Source organism: Anabrus simplex, chromosome 6 (assembly GCF_040414725.1).
Source record: "Anabrus simplex isolate iqAnaSimp1 chromosome 6, ASM4041472v1, whole genome shotgun sequence".
Taxonomy (NCBI): domain Eukaryota; kingdom Metazoa; phylum Arthropoda; class Insecta; order Orthoptera; family Tettigoniidae; genus Anabrus; species Anabrus simplex.
This window is the reverse complement of record NC_090270.1, coordinates 187,367,512-187,391,832: the sequence shown is the minus strand read 5'-3', so window position 1 is coordinate 187,391,832 and position 24,321 is coordinate 187,367,512. Positions and strand designations below refer to the sequence as shown.

Below are 24,321 nucleotides of genomic sequence, written 5' to 3'. Positions count from 1 at the left end.
GAACCCGATATACGAACCGTAACATATTTTTCAATTCAAATATAGTTAACATTAATCACAATAAATTCTCGAACTCTGGTATCTATAGGCTTAAATGCACCCATTGTGGATTCTCCTACATCGGACAGACTGGACGTAGCTTTTTGACCAGATACCTTGAACATTACAACGCTTCGAAACATAAAAAGTATTCCGCCATGAGCACCCATATGGAAGAGACTGGCCACAGTTTTACTACAATTGAAAAAGACCTTCAAATCTTGAAATACGTCAATAAAAGTAAACTTATGACAGAGTTTGAGAACATTTACATATTCCTAGACCAGCATTTCAACGGGCATCAAAATTTAAATGATACTTCAGAAATTAAAAGTCCAATAATCGAGAAAATTCCAGAACTACTCTCTCTTTTCAATATAAATAATAATAACTTTACGAGAATCTTTAATTATACAACTGTTAATAATACAACAACTACTACTCTACTGCCCTCTCATGCGACACCCCCTCCACGATTACCCGACCCGCCTAAGGAATCGGTCACCCCTCCTCCTCACATGACTCACTCCCCGCCTCTACGTATACATACATACAATACTAGAAGCAGCAATAAGGTTACTCGCCAGTTTGATTCGCGCAGCCAACGTTAGTGAACACCTCACACTAGTCCCAAGGGTAAGCCTCCGTCTAACTTTTACTAACCTTTTTTTCATTATAACATATTTTTATATTTCCTCCCTTTTCTTTCTTTTCAGATTTCTAACTCCAATTGTGCCATAATCTGCTCCATTCAATCTGGTTTGCTGGAACTCTCCCTACTTTCAAGTTATAGTTACTTAACGAGTCCACATTGGTGTCCTACGTTGTATAAGTTTAATTCTACTGCTAGCGTGTAAATACGGACTAGTTCAACCTGTATTTCCTTCTGGCATTGTGTTGGCTCTCCTACAGAATTCCTAACTACTGAAGTTTACGTCATTTCAACCTTAGCTTCGTCGCTTTGCGCCTTTTGACTGACTCAGCTTGGCTCGCGCTGTTCAGTAGACTCTATTTTAACTTTTGGTTTGCTCAATTAGGAGCTCCATGGTCGGCGATTGGTCCACGCTTCACACATTGACTTATAATTTGGGATCTACTACATCTGTATCTTTTTACTTTTACAACCTCATGTTTGTTTTAACTCTATAGACTACCATCATTCAAAGTATTCCTCTGCATTCTTGCTGTTAATCTGTACATATCGTTATAATTTCATGTTTAATGTTATCATTTTACTTTTTATTATGGTATTGTCACCTTTTTAATAATTTTTATCATTCAGTTCAGGGCCCTGACCTAATCCTTGTAAATTAAGGCTGATGATGTTCGCTATGTCGAACGAAACATGTTCCTTTATTTAAGACACCTCATGATTGTTTTATAATTCAATGAGTAATATAATGTATTGAGTAGGTGGTTGTGATTAAAAGGATTTTATAATTTTAATATATTGTCCTCAATACGGTCCCATTATGAGATTAATTACATGTATATCAGTATATAGTCGGGGAATAAGAACCTACAGTCTAAGCTATAAACAATTTTATTCACCTTGGATGAAATTGTAGTTTAGGGGAAGGCGCCTAAAATTTAGTTTAAATACCTATGTTATTGTTCCTATCGAAAAGTACTACGTAACAAAAGATATAGATAATACAATTTCTGATCATTTATGTTGTATTCAGTTTTACTATACCGACTACGATAAGAGTGATATTTCAGAGTTGAAAGAAAACTAAATGTGAAGGCCTACAATATCAAAAGTGCATAACATTGGTCAACAATAAGATTACATTGACCGTTGTTTGTTGTGATGTTCTTTGTTCCTTATGCTGCCACTCAACTCCGATCAATGGGATTACTGCTGCGCACCAAGTATAACCAAGACCACTCTGGATTCAGTCTTGGTATAACAGCCTGACTGAATACTGGCAGGAAATAGCTAGGGAGTTAGATAACTTTCTTCTTTAGCATGCCATTCCTCTGGTTCATACATTTTCTGATACTGTTGGTACGTAACACACTGGTTCATCATAGTATTCCAGCTGTTTGATCCTTACCCAGACAAGCTATTTTGAATGAGCAGTGTGCACACTCAAAGCTCGCTTAGTAGTAGTATGATCTGGTCTATATTTACAATTTAGGCCTATTCTAAATTATAGCAACAGAATTTACTAAACGACTCATAATTCAATCCTCAAAAGAGCCATTTCTTAAGAAAAGCCTTTTCTTCACTTTTATTAAATTCTACAGTGGAACTTTAGATTGCGAGCATAATTCGTTCCGGCAACATGCTTGTAATGCAAAGCGCTCGTGTATCAAAGCAAGTTTTCCCATAAAAAACAATTGAAACGTGGATGATGCGTCCACAACACAAAAATATTTATTCGCATACCATTTCTAAAACAAAGTATAACGTAAAACAAATTAAAGTGCACTTTACCTTACCATTGAATCATTGTTGGTGTGAGGGAGACGTAGGATGACATGAAAAAAGTTACTGTGTAGCACGAATTTCATGAACGGAATCACTGCTATCTGTTAGCTCACTGGAATTGTTTTCCTTTCGTGCAACTTTAACGAGGAACCTGTCGAATGCCAATGCCTCTTTTTGAGGATTTCATGAAAATGTTACATTGTATTGTCATTGAACTGGTTCATCGCTCGCACTGCTACAGCCTTATTCGGGTGGTGTTTCTCTACAAAATTTGGCATCGTTTACCACATTTTGCACTTCTCCTGACTCTCAGTTGTAAGTGAGAGATTCCATTGACTTTTCCTCCTCTTCCCTGGACGAGATCTCCTCCATAACATCCTCCTGTTGTTCGCGATGTAGGTCCATCAGTTCGTTGGTGGTCAGTTCCTGGCTATGTTCTTCCACCAGCTTTTGAATGTCCACATCATTCACCTCCAGCCCCATAGTCTTCCCTAAGGACACAATTACATCAACAATTGGCGGCGCGCTGTCACCAAAAATCCCCTCAAAGTCACATCCAAAAACACAGTCAGGCCACAGCTTTCCCCAAGCGGAAGTGGAGTTCTCTTGGTGACTCCATCCCCGGCTTTATGAATGATCTTCAGGCAGTTCACAATGGGAAAATGATTTCTCCCAAACTCACGGAGGGTAAGGTTTATTCTTTCGGTCACTTCGAAGCATCGCTGAAATAGTGCTTTGGTGTATAGCTTCTTGAAGTTCGAAATGACTTGCTGATCCATAGGCTGGAGTAGTGTTGGGAGGAAGGAACTTGCTCTTAACGAACTTGAATTCCTCCAGTCAGTAAGTCGTCCTCAAGGCCTCAAAGCCTGGAGAATGAGCAGGAGCATTGTCCATAACCAGCAAGACTTTGAGCGGCAGATTATTTTCTGAAAGGTATTTCTTCACTACAGGACCAAAGACCACGTTCATCCATTCAACAAAGGCACAGGGGAGGAGAAAACGTAGGCACATGTGACTCTCGTATTGCGGAACCTCACTTGCTTATCAAGTTACAATTTATTTAAAATCTTTGCTCGTCTTGCAAAACACTCGTAAACCAAGTTACTTGCATTCCGGGGTTTCACTGTACATTCATTTCATTCCAAATTAGCAGAGATGAGGGGGTTTCTCCTCTGACTTGGAGGAAAAATTTGCCTCCAAGTCAGGTAGATTTTTCCGTCGCCAGTGTTGTGAATTGAGATTTTCTGACCCATCAGATACTCCTAGGAAACAGATTAGTAAAGGGGCATAGTTTTCACCCTGGGCTCTCCACTATTCGTGCCCTCCACCCCACACCCCGCCCCCTCACCCTGCCGCAAAAAGAGGAAGTGTGTTCATAGATCACGGCTGTCTGCGGCTTACTCATTCCAGCTCTGGAACTTTGGACTGTTAGATCTGCAGTGTAGTACTGTTTGTTAAATGAGAATATGTGTGATTTTTCATTTGATTTAGTATTACATATGAAAGCATTGCTTTCAATCGCGCCATTTCTACTGACGTTTTAATGACCTGTGTTCATTTCAGTTGGGAAAACCACTAAGACAGTCTTTCTGATGATATAGAAAGACAGCTGAAGAGTGAGTGTCTGCCATTAAAGTGAAAACTCCCCAACCTGATTGTGACTGATGGTAGGCAAGCAGGCTTACCATTACAGAAAATTCCCTAATCCGGTCTTCATATGAGAAAAGATGTTTGGTGACTTCTCCGTCGCCTTTCTAGGGTAATGTTTAGATCTATGCTATGCAATTCAATACAATCTTGGTCACAATGTGTACACTACCTAACCTAGAATTCTGTATACAACATAGAATTCCGTAGCGAAGCACGGGTACATCAGCTAGTATTAATATATATTTGAACCGTTGGATGTTCCAAATTTAAATACCGTTAAACTGTTTATTTAAGTGACAAATCATTATTATCAGAATAATTGCATCAATTACATCGGAGTTTAAATGTTTAGCTTGATTACCACACAGTGTCATGCGCGAGCAGTGTCTGGATTAGCGTGGAATCACATGCGATTCTGCATTATGTTACAAACCCGTATGGCACTCCACAGCAACGAAATGGTAAGCCCTGCATTACATGGTTATAAATGAACAGTAGAACACTGGAAGTTCAAAATACTCTGTTATGTCTTGTGATAACACTAAAATAGTTCAATTTTGCAGGTTAATGTTTAGCTGTCCAATATTATTAATGCCTTGAGGGGAATAAAGTGAAATTTTGTCATATTGATTTTTCACGCCCTATTTTCCGCCCGGCTACTCATTCCTGACACCCAGTTCACGAAAATTTCTGGGGAGAACACTGAAGTGGTGGTACATTTGGGCTCCTGGCATTGTAGTTCCTGTACAGTGAAACCTGTCTAAAGCAGCCACTAGTTGTTCTTACAAAAAGAAGTTCACAGTTAGTACAGGTGGCCACTAAATTAAGGTTATGACATTTTGGAATGGGTAAAGAGGTCTATTTCATCACATGATACCTACAGTAGGGCCTACAGTATATAAAGAGTAACATACATATGCATTGACTGGTTAACACCTTATTCAATTTACATAAATTACTGTTAAAGAACAGAGTACGCTTATGATCTGAACAATGAAAGTACCATACAGTTCGTGCATAGAGTAGGCTATTTTAAATGTACTATAGTGTAGAACATCATTTTCTTAAAGAGACTGATATAACAAGACCACAACCACAGACCTAAGAAACTGAGTAATGATGTAAAAGAAGACATACACATTAATGCAGTACCTTTAAAGGAGTGGCTCATTTATTTTCGGAACCTTTGGAGGGTTTCAAATATTGAGCCATTTCTTCTGCCATCACCACTTAACAAGTCTTTGGAAACCAGTACACTCAAAGAACTAGAGCTAGTACTCAGAAAACTTAGAAATGGAAAAGCTTCTGGGGAAGACTCAATAAATGCAGAACTTTTCAAGTACTCCAGTGACATCTTCAAGCAAAGATTTCTCAGTTTCATCAGTATAATTTGGAATGGCAACAGACCACCAGAGAATTGGCAAAAAGCTATAGTTATCCCTCTTCATAAGAAGGGCAGTGTCAAAGATTGTGGAAATTACAGAGGGATAAGTGTACTCAACTCAGGTTACAAAATTTACTCTAATATTATCAAAGAAAAACTATTCAGGCTTTATGAAAATGTAATTGGAAATGAACAACATGGATTTCGAAAGGGACACCCATGTCCTGATGCTTATTTTACCTTGAAAATATTAGGAGAAAAACACAGGGAATTTAACTTGGAAACTCACATAGCATTTGTTGATTTTAAGAAAGCCTTTAACCTAGTTAACAGGAACAGACTTCTTAATATCTTAGCAGAAGATAATGTCACACAACAGTTAATAGATAACGTATACAACATGTACAGTGACAGCCTTATTGCAGTAAAGTTAGGAAATCATCAGACCGAATGGGAACCGATCAGCAGAGGTGTGAGACAAGGTTGGGGACTTTCTCCTTTGTTGTTCATAATTTATATGAACAACATAATGCAAGAATGAGGCATGAAAGGCATGGATCAATCCCAGTCAGCAGATCTCTCACACATCTAGATGCCATACGCTTTGCTGATGATGTTGCACTGGTAGCATCATCAGAAGATGATCTTCAGTGATCAGTATTTAATCTCCAGAAAGTCTCTCCAAAATTCAACATGATCATTTCACCAAAAAAGAACAAAATAATGGCCTTTAAGGGGAAGGACCCTGTGCCCAGTAAAATCTGTTTAGATAATAAAATTTTGGAAAGAGTCAATGAATTCAATATCTGGGATATAATTTATTATCTTACCAAGGGGAAATTGATATATCTCCAAAAATAACCAAGTTTACCAGAACATCAGGAATTACAAATCATATTATGAAGCTATCCCTTATCCAAAAACACACTCGCTTACATCTTTATAACACTTTAGCCAGACCAACCCTTTGCTACGACAGTGAGACATGGACAATAAGAACTCAAGGCATTTCCTGAATTACAGCACGTGAAATGACATTCATGCACAGAACAGCAGGCTATACAAAATGGGATCGTAAAAGAAATGAAGATGTGCTTTTAAGGGACTGAATGTGAAACCAGTAATCAATTACATCTATATATCTTACATCGGTGATTACCAAGAAAACTGAAAACGTCACATTCAAAGGATGGAATCTGGAAGACTACCAAAGGAGATCCTACACTACCAACCAAGAGTACACAAATCTATAGGACATCCAATGAAACAATGGCATACCTGCCAACTGTTCCGATTTATCCGGAAACTTCCCATTTTTTAAACTTGTTTTCCGATTTATTTTTATTTCTTCCTATTTTTGACCAATATAACCTCCAGTACGGTCAATACTCTTCCCCTAGGGTAAAGGATAAATTCTTATGTGCTTGTGTAATTTACCCAGCCTCATTTTCAAGCGTATTTTTTTATGCTTTATTTAAACGTGAATGTATCATCCGTCGCCTTACTATAACGTATTTTCTGCTCGCTACAGCAGCTTGTGTGCTTTACGGCTGCGGATTCGGGGCGACAATCGTCCTACAAGCAAGAAAGGCTAGAAAAACCCAGTGCACGCTAGCGACTCAGTTAATCAGAATCGCTTCAGGGATCAATTTTATTTTGAGATACCAAAATTTCGAGATATAGAGAATACCGTTTTTGAGCATGTATAGCACATAATTGAATCACATGTATCTACAGGCTTTATTGAATACATTATTTTTAACAGTACTTAAAAATATACAAAAACTCTATTTTACAGTGTCACTTTAATTATAACACTTATTATAGTAACTTTTTAGAAGACAGGATACAGTACATACAGCAGTGAAACAAGTAACATAGCTCCGTTAACACCTTTGGTAAAAATCCGTTAGTCTCTTCTGTTTGTTGCAGTTAACCTTTCCTTCCTACATGTTGAAACGTCTCGTCAATACCACGCAGCCGAGTTTCATAAATGGAGTTTGTCAACCGTAACTTCTGGGCTTGCTTTTGTACATGACCGGTACCGGTAATTGACACCCGAGAAACAGCGAGGCTTTGCCGATTTTCCGATCACTAGAAGTTTGAGTTTTTTGGTTCCCGCCATATTAGTTCCCAGCTTCACTGTAACCCTTTCTTTACTTGTTAACTGTTCCTCACAAACCACAAATGCCATATTGCACAATTAATGTTGCACAAACTTCAAGTTACAGAGTATTTATCGCTTCAAGGGAGGAAATGTTTGCTTCGAGAAATTCGTGTCACCGAATTTCGAGTAATAGAGAAATAAATACATGTGAAGAATAGGACAGACAGCCGGAAAAATTAAGTTGCTTCGAGATACTGAAAATTCGATGAATGGAGGTTCGACTGTATTATTATTCGTATGTATGTGTCATAAAGGAGAGTTAAACGTAAGGAACTTCATCTTTTGGTCCGTATTGAACTGAGATCACAATTAGATTAGAATCTAGCGGGTTCCACCTTTTCAGTACAAAATACAATGTTGTTGGATGGTATTTACAACATTATTTATTAGAGAACATGTTTCGGTGCTCAATTTTTGACACCATCATCAGCTGCTCAGAAAGTGCGAAAAAACTTGGCAATTTAAACATTAAACAACATATTGTCATACGTAACTCCTTAAAATACATATATACAACAATAGAATATTGCACTAGTTAAATCCTAAAACATCTACAGTAAATTATGCTATATTAAAACTCTAATATGTAACAAGAGAATTCTTGTAAGTCATAAATATAAAATTTCTCGTCTGTTTGATGAGTTGTCTTCACATTCCTTAATTCGAGCGTATTCCGAACTCTACATAACAACTTTGCTTACTACTGTCTTTGTCCACAACGCCCCCCGGACTCTCTCGCAAAAAGTTCGACGTTCTAGAAACTTCCCCTTTGCCGCCCCTACTTCTCCTTCCCTGCGCTTCATCACAGAGCACAAGATACTAGCAGACACATTCATCGCGCCGCAGCCGTCACGCGAATTACACAGCTTTAGAGGTGAGTCAGCCGTATCAACAGTTAGATTCAATTAGTTTTCTTTATCAATATTCTCGCTTTTCTCTTAACATTGGGTTTCATTATTGTAGGGTTCTATTGAACTGAGAAGACATGTCCGCCTAACAACTGTAGGACAAATGAAATTACAGTTCCAACCACGCATACAGCATTAAAAATACGAAGTTTTTTGTACTTAATAAATTTAAGAAGACGGCCCAGTTTTAACAACCATATTGTATATAACGAGCTTTTAATCCATCTAAGTGGTTATTATATACATGAAATGAACATTTTAACATCAAATGGACTGCATACAATTTTAAATCTTCAAGCTCAAGTTCGCATTTGAATTCGATAGTACGATAGTACAAAATCACAGACATTAAGGAATGTGAAGACAACTCATCAAACAGACGAGAAATTTTATATTTATGACTTACAAGAATTCTCTTGTTACATATTAGAGTTTTAATATAGCATAATTTACTGTAGATGTTTTAGGATTTAACTAGTGCAATATTCTATTGTTGTATATATGTATTTTAAGGAGTTACGTATGACAATATGTTGTTTAATGTTTAGATTGCCCAGTTTTTTCGCACTTTCTGAGCAGCTGATGATGGTGTCAAAAATTGAGCACCGAAACATGTTCTGTAATAAATAATGTTGTAAATACCATCCAACAACATTGTATTTTGTATTGAAAAGGTGGAACCCGCTAGATTCTAATCTAATTGTGATAAAGGAGAGTGATTAGGTAGGCTACATTTTCTTGTAACCATTATTATGTTTTTTGTTTAAGATTTTAAATTTAATGGTCAATTCACATTGTAACTGTAGATATGTATGTCTTTCATCCTGTCCTTTTTCCACTTAGACCGTGGCGCAATATATGGGATGGAATCCAAGAATTTAAAAATCTTCCTATTTTTGATTTCGAAAAGTTGGCAACTATGCAATGGAAAGAAAATGGCCCAATGCTTGGAAGGATGATGGAGATGATGATGGCAATGAAATCTTGCATTGTGCTTTGTTTTGTAGTATTTTTGCATCTTTTTTTAACAGCATACTTTCCAAAATAATCTGATAAGTTTAGTCGGAATGTTCGTATGACTGTATAGACAACAATGGTTTCCTGCCGAGTCTGAGGGCAATCTACCCTTCCATTCATTTACATCTTTCCTTGAAACGTCGCCACCTTCATCAAAACTATTTGGAATGCTATGTAGAGCCTTGCGCGAATATACAAAATATTACCCACATCCGCACTTCCTTCATCCCCACCCTCATCCGCATCTGCAAATGGTTATCCCCCTCTGCGAATTGTTATCCGCGGATATTGTAAATATTAACTACAGTATATAACACCCAAGGTATTGAAATGGATAGATCTGTTAATATAATACAATAGGCCTGATACCTGGCATCCGACTCCCCACAGTTACAGGTTTACGACGGATTTTCTCGTGCGACAACCGCCGACATATTGACCTTTGTTCCTTCCTTCCGTTAATTGCGGGCAGGAGCCAGTTGGGCTTCGGTCAAGATTTACGGTTTTATGGTCTCAAGGTTCTTTATATATATCACAATTCTCCCATACCACTGTCAAGTTTCACCTAACAACAAGCAAAAATAAGAGTATACCTGAGTGAAAATGAATAAATTTCATTATCCGCACCCGCGGATATTGTAAATATTATCAGCAAAATTATCCACACTGCATTACAGTTTGCATCCGCCAAGACAGTAACTTTGCGGATATTCACATCCGTGCAGGGCTCTAATGCTATGTTGTATCATTTCTCTAAACCTTTGAACCACCCATTACTAGTAATAAAATCTTCCACATTTTAATTCATTCACTTTCTGTCATGCTTTTTCCTGAATCATTGGTTCATTCACTTCCCTGTACTTTGACTCCTCCTTTCTTTTCATTCAATTGATGTTTGTTTTCTTCCTACTCGTTATAAAATGACTTTTGTATTTTTTAGAAAATTGTGTACTGTCGCATGTGCAAATTTTGGAAATTTTCCTTGCAGAAATTCCTTTCTCATTTTTGAGAATCACTTTTCCCCTCTCCAATATTTAAACAACCCTTGACTTAAATCACACATTGTACCTGACACATTTACTGATGGAATACAGTACTGTAACTGAACTCAAATTGCCAGACAGCCAATAAGCATGGATAACAGTAGAACATCCTCTTCAAACATTATTCCAACCAGAATTGTTAACTTCAGTCACGCTACCCTATTGACTGCTGCGAGTAATTTACAACATTGTTTATTGGTAGGCTACAGGGAAAAGAAGATGAGAGGAAGAAGGAGAGTACCGTATTCATTCTTCCCCAGAAAAGAGAAATGACCGTTGTTCAGATGGCCAGATGTGGGAAAAGTTTGATTTTTTCACTGTGTGACTGTCTCGGGGATGGACAATGTATTCAAAGTAGTTATGGTGGCTGTTTCATTCAGGTCAGACTGTGAAATTTGTCAGGTGGCTGACCATGGTGTGAGATGACTCTTAACCCTCAGCAGACGACTGTTAGGCATTTCCCGACATCCTAGTTTCCTGTTCTGGTCGTATGTCGGGATATACCCACCAGCTGTTTCCACGGTGAATGTATACAGATGTGAAGCAAAACGTATCAGAGGGATGAGAATAAGATAGAAAGGTTACATGTGGAATACAAAAGATTGAAACAACAAGTAAAGAGGAGTATCAAGGAAGAAAAGGAGAAATGTTAGGGAGAGTTTACCAACAAAATTGAGCAAGATAGTCGAGGAAATCAGAAACTATTATATAGAGTAATAAAATCGAAAAGAATAAATCAAGAAAAGGTCAAGGCATTAGAGAGGGAAGATGTATCCACAGTACATGACGAAAAGGGTCTTCAGAAGGTGATCGCAAAGTATTTTGAAAAACTTCATAATGAGGATGACTTCTTGGAGGAAGAAGGAGGTAAGAAAATGGAAATAATAAACAGAGAAAAAGAAGAGAACCTGATAATATGGTTGGAACTTGAAAGGGCAGTGAAAGCAATGACCAAAGGTAAAGCAAGTGGAAAAGACGAATTCAATGTTGTATGATTAAGGAAGCATTGTACCATTGTTCCAAAAAGGAAGAATTGTAAAAATTATTGAATTATCAAATGAATTATCACATGGGCTAAAAATTATGGAGAAAGTCATAGACAAAAGACTGAGGGATATCATAGAAACACAGAGTAAGAACAATATGGTTTTAGACCGAATAGATCAACAATAGACTAGATATTTACAGTGTAAACGATAATGGAAAAACATCTAGAAAGGAACAAGGATATCATCTTCTTTGCATTTGGAAAAAGCTTATGATACAGTTAAGAGAAAACATGTATGGGAATGCCTGCTGAAAAGGAATGTACCAAAATCATTTATTAACAAGATAAAAATGTTGTATCATGAGAGTAAAAGCAGTGTACAAGTGGGGAGTGGTGACTCTGAAACATTTTATACAAAGAAAAGGTCTAAAGCAAGTGTACTGTCGCCATTATTGTTTATTATATTGATGGATGAAATCATAAAACGTGTAAAACAGAGTATCAGTAGTGATGAAGTGAATGCTTTGGTATTTGCAGATGATGTGGTGATTTGGGGAAAGGGAGAAAAGGAAGTACAAAGGAGATTGGATATTTGGAATAAAAATCTGAAGGAGTTTGGAATGGTAATTAGTAAAAAGAAAACTGTAGTCATGCACTGTGGAAAAGAGAAAAAGAGGAGCCAAGTGAACATAGACAGAGAACAGTTAGAGAATGTAGAATAGTTTACATATCTGGGTAGCATTATTAATGGAAGTAATGAAATCCACACTGAAATTAATAACAGATTAAGTAAAGGTACAGCATTTTATCATCAAGTCAGAGAGCTTTTATGGGATGACAAAGTACCCAGGAGAACGAAATTAACATTATATAAACAGTATATCATACCAATTGTAACATACAAACTAGAAACGCTGGTAACTAATAAGAGACAAGATAGTAAGATCCAAGCAGTAGAAATGACATTTTTAAGAACATTGGTTAAAAAGACAAGAAGAGAGAGAATTCAAAATAATAAAATCAGAGAAAAGCTAAATATAGAACTGTTAGTACAGAACATACAGAAAGCAAGACTGAGATGGTTCGGACATGTAAAAAGAATTAAAAAAGGAACGGGTAGCAAGAAGGGAATTGGAAAGAGAAGGGAAAGAGGCCAGTTGGAAGACCGAGAAGAAGGTGGATGTATCAGATTTGGAAGGACATTAGAGAAGCTGGATTGGATGTGCCGGAAGTAATGGATCAGGAAAAGTGGAAGGACAGAAAGAAGTGGGGGAGGATTGTTAACCACATCTGGGCGACTGAAGTGGGACATTGATGATGATGATGATGATGATGATGATGATGATGATGATGATGATGATGATGATGTGAAGCAATTATGCGTGCTGCTGCTATCTATAGTTATTGTATAGAATCTCTAGGAATGTCACAGCCTTATAGATGTGGTAAAACTTTGTTTTACGAGTTTTACAGGTAAATAAAGAACGAGCTGTTGTTTACATTAGTCAGCTGTGAAAATGGCGGTGCGCAGTCAGGGTAGTGCTACTTCATCTGATATAGCTCGGTTTTTAGAAGGGCATGAATCCTAAACCAGATATAAAGGATTATTTTGCTGGAGATTGGGTAGACAAATGCTCATTTTTCAAAGATGTGTTTTCCAGAGACCGTTTTTTCACCATTTTTTTGATGTTTCACGTGTGCCCTCCTAGTCCTGCTGCTATTAGAACCAGGGGCGACAAAATACGTAATGTAGTTGACTGTTTGGAAGGGAAATTTAGAGAGTATTATGTTCCAGGGCGTAATATTTCTATAGATAAAAGTACGGTGGGCTTCAAAGGACGCATCATTTTCAAGCGTTACAATGCCCTGAAACCGACTAAGTGGGGACTGCGCATATTTGTAGCAGCAGATTCAAAGACAGCATTTGTATGCTCATTCATTCCATACTATGGTGCTCCCACAACAAATGCACTAATACATTCGAATCATCCGTTTACAATAAGAATTGTTCTTCAGTTATGCCAACAGATGCTTCAGAATATCAATAGTACTACTGGCTTCCACATCTACACCAGTAGATTCTATACCAGTCGTGATCTGGCCGAGGAACTGCTGAAATTAGGGTTTCACATAACGGGAACAGTGAATACAAACAAGAAAGGATTGCCAACTTATATGAAATCAAGCGCTTTCAACAAGATGAAGAAGCATGATGATGTGGCATTCAGGAAGGAGGACAAAATGGTTGCTTTTTCATGGAAGGACAAAAGGACTGTGTCAATGTTGCGTACATGGCACAACATCAGCATGCAGCAACACACACCTAAAAGTAGGAAGGATGTTGATCCTAATCTGAAGCCTGTAAATGATCCGTGGATACACTTACCATATGAGAGGAGTGGACATATCCGACTGCTCTACGTCAACATATAATTTTGGGAGGAAATCTTACAAATGGTGGCGTAAACTTTTCTTCTGGTTGCTGGATGTCTGTGTGGTAAACAGCTTCTTTTTTATATATATATACATCGAGTTGAGCCTCTATCGACTGCATGGTAACAACCAACTTCATTTTAGTTTCTAGGTCTTGTTCTTGTTCCGGCTTTGACTTCCTGCCAGTATCTTCTTAGCCCAGCGACGAGTGCCTGTTTATGCTCTTCAGACAAAGGCCCTTTCTGTCTTCTGGAAGTTAATGGCATTTTGAAACCTTGATACTTGTTCACCAATCTTCTGAATGCGTTCCTGTCATGAATTTCTTGGTCTGAAATACCAATCTGCCTCAGATCTTTTTCGCATTCCTGGAACCATCTCGGCCTTGTCACCTTAGATTGAATAAAATTCCATATTCTTTTTGTTAGTCGATCATCAGTCATCCTCAAGAGATGACCGTAAAATAGTAGCCGTCTCTTCTTAATTGACACTGTGAGAGGTTCTGTCTTGCTGTACAAATCTTCATTTGGTCTCATTTGCCACTGTCCATCAACCCACCTATTACATAGGATTTTTCTTAGTATCATGCGCTCTCTTTTTTTCCAGCTGGTCAGCTTGACCTTTACTACTTAAGGTCAAAGTTTCAGACGCATATAATCCCTCAGATTTTACAACTGTGTTATAATGTCGGAACTTGGCCCCTATACTCGTAGACTTTTTATTATAGATATTCTTTGTCATTTGGTATGCCTGGTCTAACTTCCTCATCCTGACATTGATTGCTTCCTCTTCTAATCCATTCTGCTGAATGACTTCACCAAGATATCTGAAATTCTTGACACGATTAGTGATCATCCATTCAGGTCCATCACAGATGTTTGTCATATATTTTGTCTTCGGAATAGAAATCTGGAGTCCTACCTTTTCAACAACTTCTGATAGCCTATTGATCTTGTTGACTGCTGAATCTATGTTGTTAGCAAAAATGGCCACATCATCCACAAAGGCCAGGCAGTAAACGTACACCCCTTTGTGCTTAGGACGAAGTCTGAACTGATCTTCCTTTGTTTCTTCTTGGTCTAACAACTTCCTTCACTCTCGAATGACTTTTTCCAAAACACAGTTGAAGAGGAGTGGGGATAGTTCATCTCCCTGTCTTACAGCCGTTCTGATTGTAAACGGTTCTGAGATCTCACCCATAAATTTTACTTTCGACACTGTGTTGGTTAGAGTTTGTTTGATCAAATCTTGACGTATCGTCCACTCCAAACACTTCCAAAATATTCATTAATGACTCGTGGTCAATGGAGTCATATGCTTTCTGAAAGTCAGCAAACACAACCACGTAGCTGTGTCCTGTCTTCTTGTACCTGATGATGCTCTTCAGGTTAAAGATATTTTCTGGGCACGAATGGCTTTTTCTGAAACCAGCCTGATATTCCCCAATCTGTTGGCCAAGGTAAACTTCTATTCTGTTTTGAACTGCTGTGGAGAAAATCTAATAGGGAACAGATACTAATGAGATGCCCCTATAGTTGTTGACATTCTTTTTATCACCTTTCTTGTGCATAGGGTGGATTAGTGCTGACAGTCATTCAGTTGGTATCATCCCAGTTCTCCAGATATCTTCAAAAAGCTTGACTAGTACATCTAGAGTTTCATCATTTGCCAGCTTCAGTAGTTCTGCCACTATCAAATCTTCACCAGCTGCCTTATTATTCTTTAAGAACCGGGCGAGTTGGCCGTGCGTGTAGAGGCGCGCGGCTGTGAGCTTGCATCCGGGAGATAGTAGGTTCGAATCCCACTATCGGCAGCCCTGAAGATGGTTTTCCGTGGTTTCCCATTTTCACACCAGGCAAATGCTGGGGCTGTACCTTAATTAAGGCCATGGCTGCTTCCTTCCAACTCCTAGGCCTTTCCTATCCCATCGTCGCCATAAGACCTATCTGTGTCGGTGCGACGTAAAGCCCCTAGCAAAAAAAAAAAAAAAAATCTTTAAGCTGTTTATAATCTGTTTGATCTCCTCTTTACAAGGAGGGAGTGAGTTGGGTAGTTTGTGGATCGGGTCGCACACAGGGATTTCTTTTGGTTCCTCACAATTAAGAAGGTTTTCAAACAACCGAGATATGATCGTACAGTTTTCTTCGTTGGTCAAGCCCAGCTTTCCATTTTCATCCCTAAAACAAAGGCTGGGGGCTTGGTACCCTCTCAAATTAGTCTTGAATCTTTGATAGAAGTCTCTGGAATTGTTTTTCTGGAAATCCTGATCGATCTGTTCTAACGGCTGTTTCTCATATAGTCGCTTGGCCCTTTGGAAAGTTCTGGCTGCTTCTTTCCGAGCTTCACGGAACACATCGAAATCTTCAGATCTTCGGGTCGAGTTCCACTTTTTCCAGGCATTTGTTCTTTGGGTCAGCACTTCATCACAGACCTCATTCCACCATATATGCTTTCTCTTCTTAGCTGTCAGGATTGCAGTATTAGCTGCTTGTTGGATCTTGGAGGCGATGTCCGTCCATTTATGAGATTCAAATGTCAGTTGCTGGTGGTATTGTTCTAAGACATTTTGATTGATTTTTAACTTTCCAAGGTCATATTTATAAATTCTCTTTCCTGGTTTAAGGGCCTTATTGAGAGGAATGAAATTAATTTTGATCTTGGAGAGGTAATGATCTGAATCAAACTGGGCACCTCTCTGCACTTTAACATTCATTATTTCCTTAATCGATCTCCTGGATATTGCTACATGATCAATCTGTTTCTCTCCACACACATTGCCTGGTGATCAGCAAGGTTTTTGTTTGCTTGGCTTGTGTTTGTAGAATGTTGACATTAATTGAAGATTGAAGGTACGACACAGATTGACGAGTCTTACACCATTTCTATTAGTCATTTTGTGAGCAGGATAGTTTCCAATTGTTGATCTGAATTGTGGTTCTATTCCCAGCTGAGCGTTAAAGTCACCTAATAAGATCTTGATGTTCTTAGATGGTATTTTCTCCAACTGTTCTTCAAGAAGGTCCCAAAACTGTTCGACTTTCTCAGGATTACGTCTGTTGTCCTCATTCATCGGTGCATGCACATTGATCAGTGTGTATCCTTTGTTACAGCAGCTGAGAGTTAAAATGGAAAGTCTCTCAGAGGGGCTGAAGAAGTACACGATTGAACTGACAACCTTCTTGTGAACAACAAAAGCTGTGCCAAGTAAAGGCATGTTCTTACCTATTTTTATAGCCCTTTTTTCTTTATAAATCCTATACCCCTCAAAGTCCATTATGTCCTCATCTAGGTATCTTGTTTCTTGGATGGCTAAGAATGGTTATGTTGTGTTTGTCCATCATCATCGTCAATTCTTTGTGTTTTCCCACTTTCAGTAGTGAATTGAAATTCAGCGTCCCAAAGTAGTATTTCTGTTTCGTCTTGAGTTTTGTATGTGTAGTAATGTCCTCAAAGCATCTTGGTTCAGGCTCCTCAGAATCCACAGGCCTGATTGCGCTCTTAGGAGCGGTAGATTCCCTCAACGAGGTATTACCTGGGGTAGTGTCCTTTTTGTGACAACATTCCATGATGTTTGGTTTTTCAAACCAGTATGCGTCGGAAAACTCCTTCCCGGTAGTAGAACCAAGGTTGTAAGCCCTGGAGCTCAATAATAGGCCGCTCCTCTTGAGTCAGACGCCTTTCACAGCCGCTTCACTGAAGAACAGACGCTGCTAAATGAAGATGGTTCATCCACTTGATCCGCCGTTGGGACTTGGTTGTCGTCTTCTGCCTTCCAAACCGTGGACTATCTTCACCGTAACCCTGGCAGGGACCCTCACATGGTACTACCAGCCGGGCCAGCTGGACCAAGGTTTTTTGAAGAGGTGTTACTCCTCTATCACTCTATCACAGCTTCTTATTATTCAACATGGAGAGGAAATCACAGGAGTAGAAGCCACTGAGGCAAAGGCAGTACAGGAAAGAACTGGTACAAGAGTTGGTTGGTGATGTCCGTAACCGAAATGTCAACAAGAGAGGACGATCATCAACCAGTAATGAAGAAGAACGGCTGAATGGGAAGCCTCACTTAATATATTCAAACACCAAGCGAAATTACAAAGATTGTGCAGTGTGCAGCAACAGGCAGAAAAATGGCAGAAGAGAAACAGTGTACTTTTGCAACACCTGCACCAAGAAACCTGGACTTCATCCTGGAATTTGCTTCAAGAAGTACTGCACAGAGAAGAAATATAAGTAGGAAAGGGGCAAACTTTCTTTTAACTACATGTTTATTAATTATAGTGTGTATATAGATTGATAAATTAATTCATAATGTTATGAGTCAGAATACCATCATTGTAAATATACAGCTTTTTTTTTTTAAAGAAAAAATATGACTAGTGCAGGACTATGCAAGAAAAAAATTTGTCTGCTAAGTGTTCAAACAGGTGGTATTAACACAGGCTTTATGGGAAAATGAATAGGTTCCAGAGAGAAATAGGTGACCGTTGAATGAAGATGACCATTTATGCAGATTGTATTGTATTGACTTCAAAAAGAGACCTTTTGCATCTGTTGCATTTGTTTAGGTGCTTTTATAGTGTTATATTGGTTTTGAACCTACTTTTATTCCTTGTCATTTCAACACTTTTGCTAGTTTGTGCATATTTTTGTTCAGGGAACTGAAAATTGCATAAAAAATTTCAAGAGGGGTTTTTGGTATTTTCATTGTCATCAATCTACTTGTTCAAGTGGCATGCTTTAAGTACTTCTAGTGATGAACCTACTTCTTGTTTTAAGTGCCATTGCGTTTAAGATTATATTTATCAAATGGTCTGGCGAGGATATTCCACAGTATGGAAGATATTGTTCAGCTAGTCACTCTATATAGAATGTTGGGTGGTGAAACAAGAGAGGAAAGGCATCTGGGTGAAAAACTATATTAAATCAAGTATAAATAATGGAAAGGACAAATAAGTGACAAATCAAGCAATACAGTAGAACCTCGATAATTCAAAGTCGGTTAATTCAAAATTTCGCCTAATTCAAAGCAGCTCTCATTCCTGGAAACATGAGGTACGGTTTTGCATGTTATTTAAATTGTTTAATTCACCCAAATACAGATAATTCATAATTTGAAGAACAGTTTAAATTTAAGAATTCTATCTTATATCCGTTATTGAACTGAACAGTGTTGGTCCTGATACCGAAATTCAGACTTTTAATTTAAAACTGCCTTTATATTTTGAAGGAAAAAAAAAATAAAATAGTATTTTACAGAGTAATTTAAATTAAAAATATATCCACGTCATGAAAGAACGCATCTTCCGGAACGTGCAGGAATAACTTTCCGCACTTTCACCCACTTCGGCGTGTCTACAGTGTGTTTCATATCTGCTAAGTTCGAGTGGAATCGTAATTTTTTTGTATTTGGCCTTTTTAAGGAACGCCACAATGTCACGTAGCAGGCAGTGTGCGGAGAGGTAGAATCCGCGAACACTGGCGATGCCGACAGTTGGTGAAAAAGCGTGGCTTATATAATCAATTTGTACGCACCAAACAATATTGCCAATGCATTGTTTGTTTGTTCTATTTTTTTATGCTGAGGCCAAACGGACTTATGGTTTTAAAGGAGAGAATTGCCAGCCGGGAAATGTACTGTGTTGCTATGCAGTGCTCATGGAAGCGAGAGACTTCCTACCCCCGTCATAGGAAAGTTCGAAATGCCATGATGTTTTAGGGGCGTCGGGCCCTTTTTGTGCAAGTACAAGGCATCTAAAAATGCAAACAGTTCAGTAATCCAAAAGATGAAGCATTTGCACAGGAGAGCCAGCATAATTTGTCCTCGTCTTTGAATCTTGGTTTTTTTTGTTTGTTTTTTTCCCTTTCGTTGCGTGAGGTTATGTTTGCCATTGTTTTTAGTGTTTTCCATGGCATTTGAAACGTTTAAACTGAGAATCAAGGTGATTGCATGCTTTAATGGATCTTAGAAGTGCCATGGCGGGGTAGTCACTGTACTGTTGTAATGCGGACGGAAGTGACAGCCTTTCTTCCCTCGTCACAGGAAAGTTCGATAAACCGCGATGTTTTAAGGGCATTGGGTACTTACGTGCAAGTACAAGGCATCTAAAATGCATACAGTACAGTAATCCAGTGAATAAAGCACTTGCACAGGGGACCCAGTATAGATTTCTCCTCATCTTTGAATCGTGTTTTCTTTCTTTTGATTTCATTGCGCGAGGTTATGTTTGCCAGTGAGTTATCCAAGTGTATTATTTGAATACTGTAAATGCATCTTGTTGGATACATTTTGGAAATAGTTTTTTTCCATGGCATTTGAGAGGTTTAAACTGTGAATTTCCAAATTACGCGTTGGCGGTTAATTCAAAATCACATAATTCGAAGGCCAATTTTTGCGTCCCAGCGACTTCGAATTAACGAGGTTTTCTGTATGTATATATGTATATATAGAGAGAGAGGAACATGGAAAGGAATATATAATACGTTAAACACACTGACAGGACATCATTGGTAGAGGAAAAGGAGACAAGACAAGTTCATCAGGAGGGTGGGCTTCATCTTGCAAGTGTAAGTTTTTCAGCCAGATGCCCTTCCTCTCTTCTGTTTCACCACCCAACATTCTATATAGAGTGACTAGCTGAACAATCAATCTATTCCATACTGTAGGATATCCTCGCCAAATCATTTGAGAATATAATGTAAAAGTAATGGCACTTAAGGCAAGAAGTCCAATATTGTTTGAATAATAATACACAATCATTTTCTTTAGAAGAGAATTAGTTGCACTTCTTTGTTAATTTTGTGGTTATATTGGATTGTTCATTAGGAAATGGTACTTACTGGGAAGAAGTGGCTCCTCCTGTCCAGAAACCTATTGCCAAAAACTCAACAAAAAGCAAAGGACCTACTCCAGCTGTTGCTCCTAGTGGAAAAAGTGGCAGTAAAACACGCTCAAAGAAGGAGGAAGCAGTTGTCCTCAAACTTTTCGAACAAAACACTCAACGTGGTGATGAATTCTATCAGTGGTGCTCACGAGCTCTGGATGTGCTACAAGCTCCTGTGGATATTCCTACATTTGTAGGTTTCCTACGTGATATTGAGTCACCATATGATGTTAAAGACTATGTCCGCATGTACTTGGGTGATGGCAAAGATTCTCAAGATTTTGCCCGTCAGTTTTTGGAACGACGTTCAAAGTGGCGCATTGCTCAGCGGGCTGTCCAGCAGGATGATGATATGTGTGTCCCTGCCCCAGCTGTGAATCCTTTAAATAATGACTTCCAAGAAGTGAAGGTAAGGATTTCTAGTTGCTTTTTTCGTTCATGCATTCATTAATTCAGCTTTGGCTGAATGGTATCTCTTCTCTATAGTGTGAAATATTCAATTAAAAGTTTTAGGCCTGGTTGCAGGTCATGACTGAATTAAGTAGGCATAGGTCAGTGTAATCTGTAAAGTAAATATTGAACAGTTGTTGTGTTATGTTGTGTTGTGTTGTTTAGTTGATTCAGACTCTCCCTGACCCCATAGACCAAAGCGTGCCATTTAATATGACCAAAGTAGTTCTGTTTTTGTTTCAGTATTTGTCCTGCCAACGAGCAGTCTGGGTTGATTTCCTCTAATATGGACTTATGAAATCTCTTTTGCAGTCCATGAAACTCTTAAGGGGTTTTCTCCAGCACCATAGTTTGAATGCGTCTATTCTTCGATGTTCAGACTTTCTTTTTGTCCAGGTCTTGCTTCCATAGATTGCTACTGGGAAGACCATAGCCTTTACTATATGGATCTTTGTTCTTAAAGTTGTCTCTACTCTTGAAAAGAGTGTTGAGATTGACAAGCATCTTTTAATTTCATGGCTGCAGTCACCATCACCAGTGATCTTGGAGCCTAATTAGATGAAATTAGGAAATATTTGTTATGATCAGCACTGGCCGGTAGTTCTAACATTCTGCAACACTGCCCTTCTGTGGAATTGGCATGAACACAGAGTTTTTGCAATCTTTCAGCCATTGCTATGGTTTTCATATCTCTCGATGGTATATTGAATGCAAAACTAACACAGCGTCCTCTCCTAGAATTTTGAACTGTTCTGCTGGTATTCCATCATACCCACTTTCCTTGTTGTTTGCAATACTTTTTAGGACCTATTTGTCTTCACTTTCTAGGGTGTCTGGTTCTGGATCGGGTATTACCGGGCGAGTTGGCTGTGTGGTTAGGGGCGCGCAGATGTGAGCTTGCATCCGGGAGAACCCCACTGTTGGCAACCCTGAATATGGTTTTCCGTGGTTTCCCATTTTCACACCAGGCAAAGGCCACGGCCGCTTCCTTCCCACTCCTAGGCTTTTCTTATCTCATTGCCGCCATGAGACCTCTCTTTGTTGGTGTGATGTAAGGCAGATTATAAAAGAAAAGAAAAAACTTGTCTAGATGTCAACTTCAAGGGAAGGTCATTTTTCCTAAGGTACAAAATTATTTTAACATAAATCCACATTTCAAAAGAAAAGAAAACCCAACAGAACAAAAACATTTGAACCTGCAAAGGGCAACCACTTCATGAATGATGTGTAGTAAAAAAAATAGATATTTGTGGTTATACAAATTTATATTAGGTTAGGTGATTAAAGACAGGTTACAGAACTAGAGGTTAAAGTCAAATCAAATGGTAAACTTGTGCCTAATAGGAAAAGAGTTACACGGAAATTAAAAGAAGTTACTACCAAAAATTGGCATGTGCTAGAGTGCTTACCCTGAAGAGAGCTGATACCCCTATGAGAGTGGAGTTCACAGCCGACATATCCAACATCTAGACTGTACAGTTTTGAAAGTTTGTTCCAGGACAAATAAGATGATTAAATTTTAGACACACTCAACACCCGGCACACTACTTAAGTTGTATTTGCATGATATTTTGGCTTTGTCTGTCCTTTTCAATTTCAGCTGACATTTGGAAACTAAGAGCTGATGATCTGACCCAGGAGGTCTTGTTTTAGTCAGTTGTATAGTACTCCTGCACCTCTGTCTCCAAAGTATGTAGTCAGTCTGACTCCAATATTGATCATCTGCAAGGTACAGGTGGATAGGCATCATTTGGGCAGTTGGAACAGTGTATTGGTAATGACCAGTGAATTGTCTTGGCAGAATTCTAGGAGTCTTTGCCCTTCTTTATTTGTTGTACTGAGGCCAAATTTTCCTGTTACTCCCTCTACAATTTGATTTCTTACTTTGACATTCCAGTTACTGATAATGAAGATGACATCCTGTTTTGGTGTCACATAAACCTTCATAGATCTGGTCAATATCTTCCTCAGCTTCAGTGGTTGGAGCATAAATTTGTAAGACTGTGATGTTAAAAGGTTGGCCTTCAAAATCACTCGCCACTGATCTGCATTTAGGGCAGTTGCCCAAGTGGCAGATTCCCTATCTGTTGTTTACTTACTCTTTTCTTAAATAATTACAAATAATTTTGAAATTTATTGAGCATCTTCTCTGGTAAATCATTCCAATCCCTAACCACTCTTTTTATAAATGAATATTGGCCCAAATTTTCCTCCTGAATTCAAACTTTATCTTCATGTTGTGAACTTTCCTACTTTTAAAAACATCACTCAAACTTATTTGTGCCAGGCTGAGTGGCTCAGACGGTTGAGGCGCTGGCCTTCTGACCCCAACTTGGCAGGTTCGATCCTGGCTCAGTCTGGTGGTATTTGAAGGTGCTCGGTAGATTTACGGGCACGTAAAAGAACTCCTGCGGGACTAAATTCCGGCACCTCGGTAACTCTGAAAACCAAAAAAGTTGTTAGTGGGACGTAAAGCAAATAATATTATTATTATTATTAAACTTATTTGTCTACTAATGTCATTCCACGCCATCTCTCTACTGGCAGCTCGGAACATACCACTTGCATGTAACTAATCTCATGATTAGACCCATATTGAATTTGCTATAATATGCTTACAATATTGTGATTTTTTATTCCACCTTTTCAATACAATTGATTTTATGTTGTTAGATCATAATGCTACAACACTGTTTTATAGGGACATGTTTCGCTTGAATTTCAAGCATCCTCAGCCTATATAAACATCTCAAGGTTAAGACCTGTCGTATTTGATTTGTTTTGACAAATTTGTGCTTAATTATAATTCTAACAGTAAAGAAATAAAATATATAAACATAGGAATGTATGAACACATTAATAGTTTAACAATATGAATGACTATACTAAATTAGAATAACCGTTAATTCTAAAGTTATTGACAT

General features: G+C 38.4%; 1 protein-coding gene across 3 annotated transcripts in view; it reads left to right on the top strand.

Annotated features, from left to right (window-relative positions):
* The window catches only part of Gyf (GIGYF family protein Gyf), a 485,965-nt gene that overhangs the window by 443,096 nt on the left and 18,548 nt on the right, over positions 1-24,321 (top strand). For all 3 annotated transcript variants that reach the window (XM_067150103.2, XM_067150101.2, XM_067150102.2), the window contains exon 21: positions 20,890-21,356. In XM_067150103.2, coding sequence (XP_067006204.2) covers positions 20,890-21,356 — 467 coding nt within the window. The remainder of the gene's footprint in view (positions 1-20,889; positions 21,357-24,321) is intronic.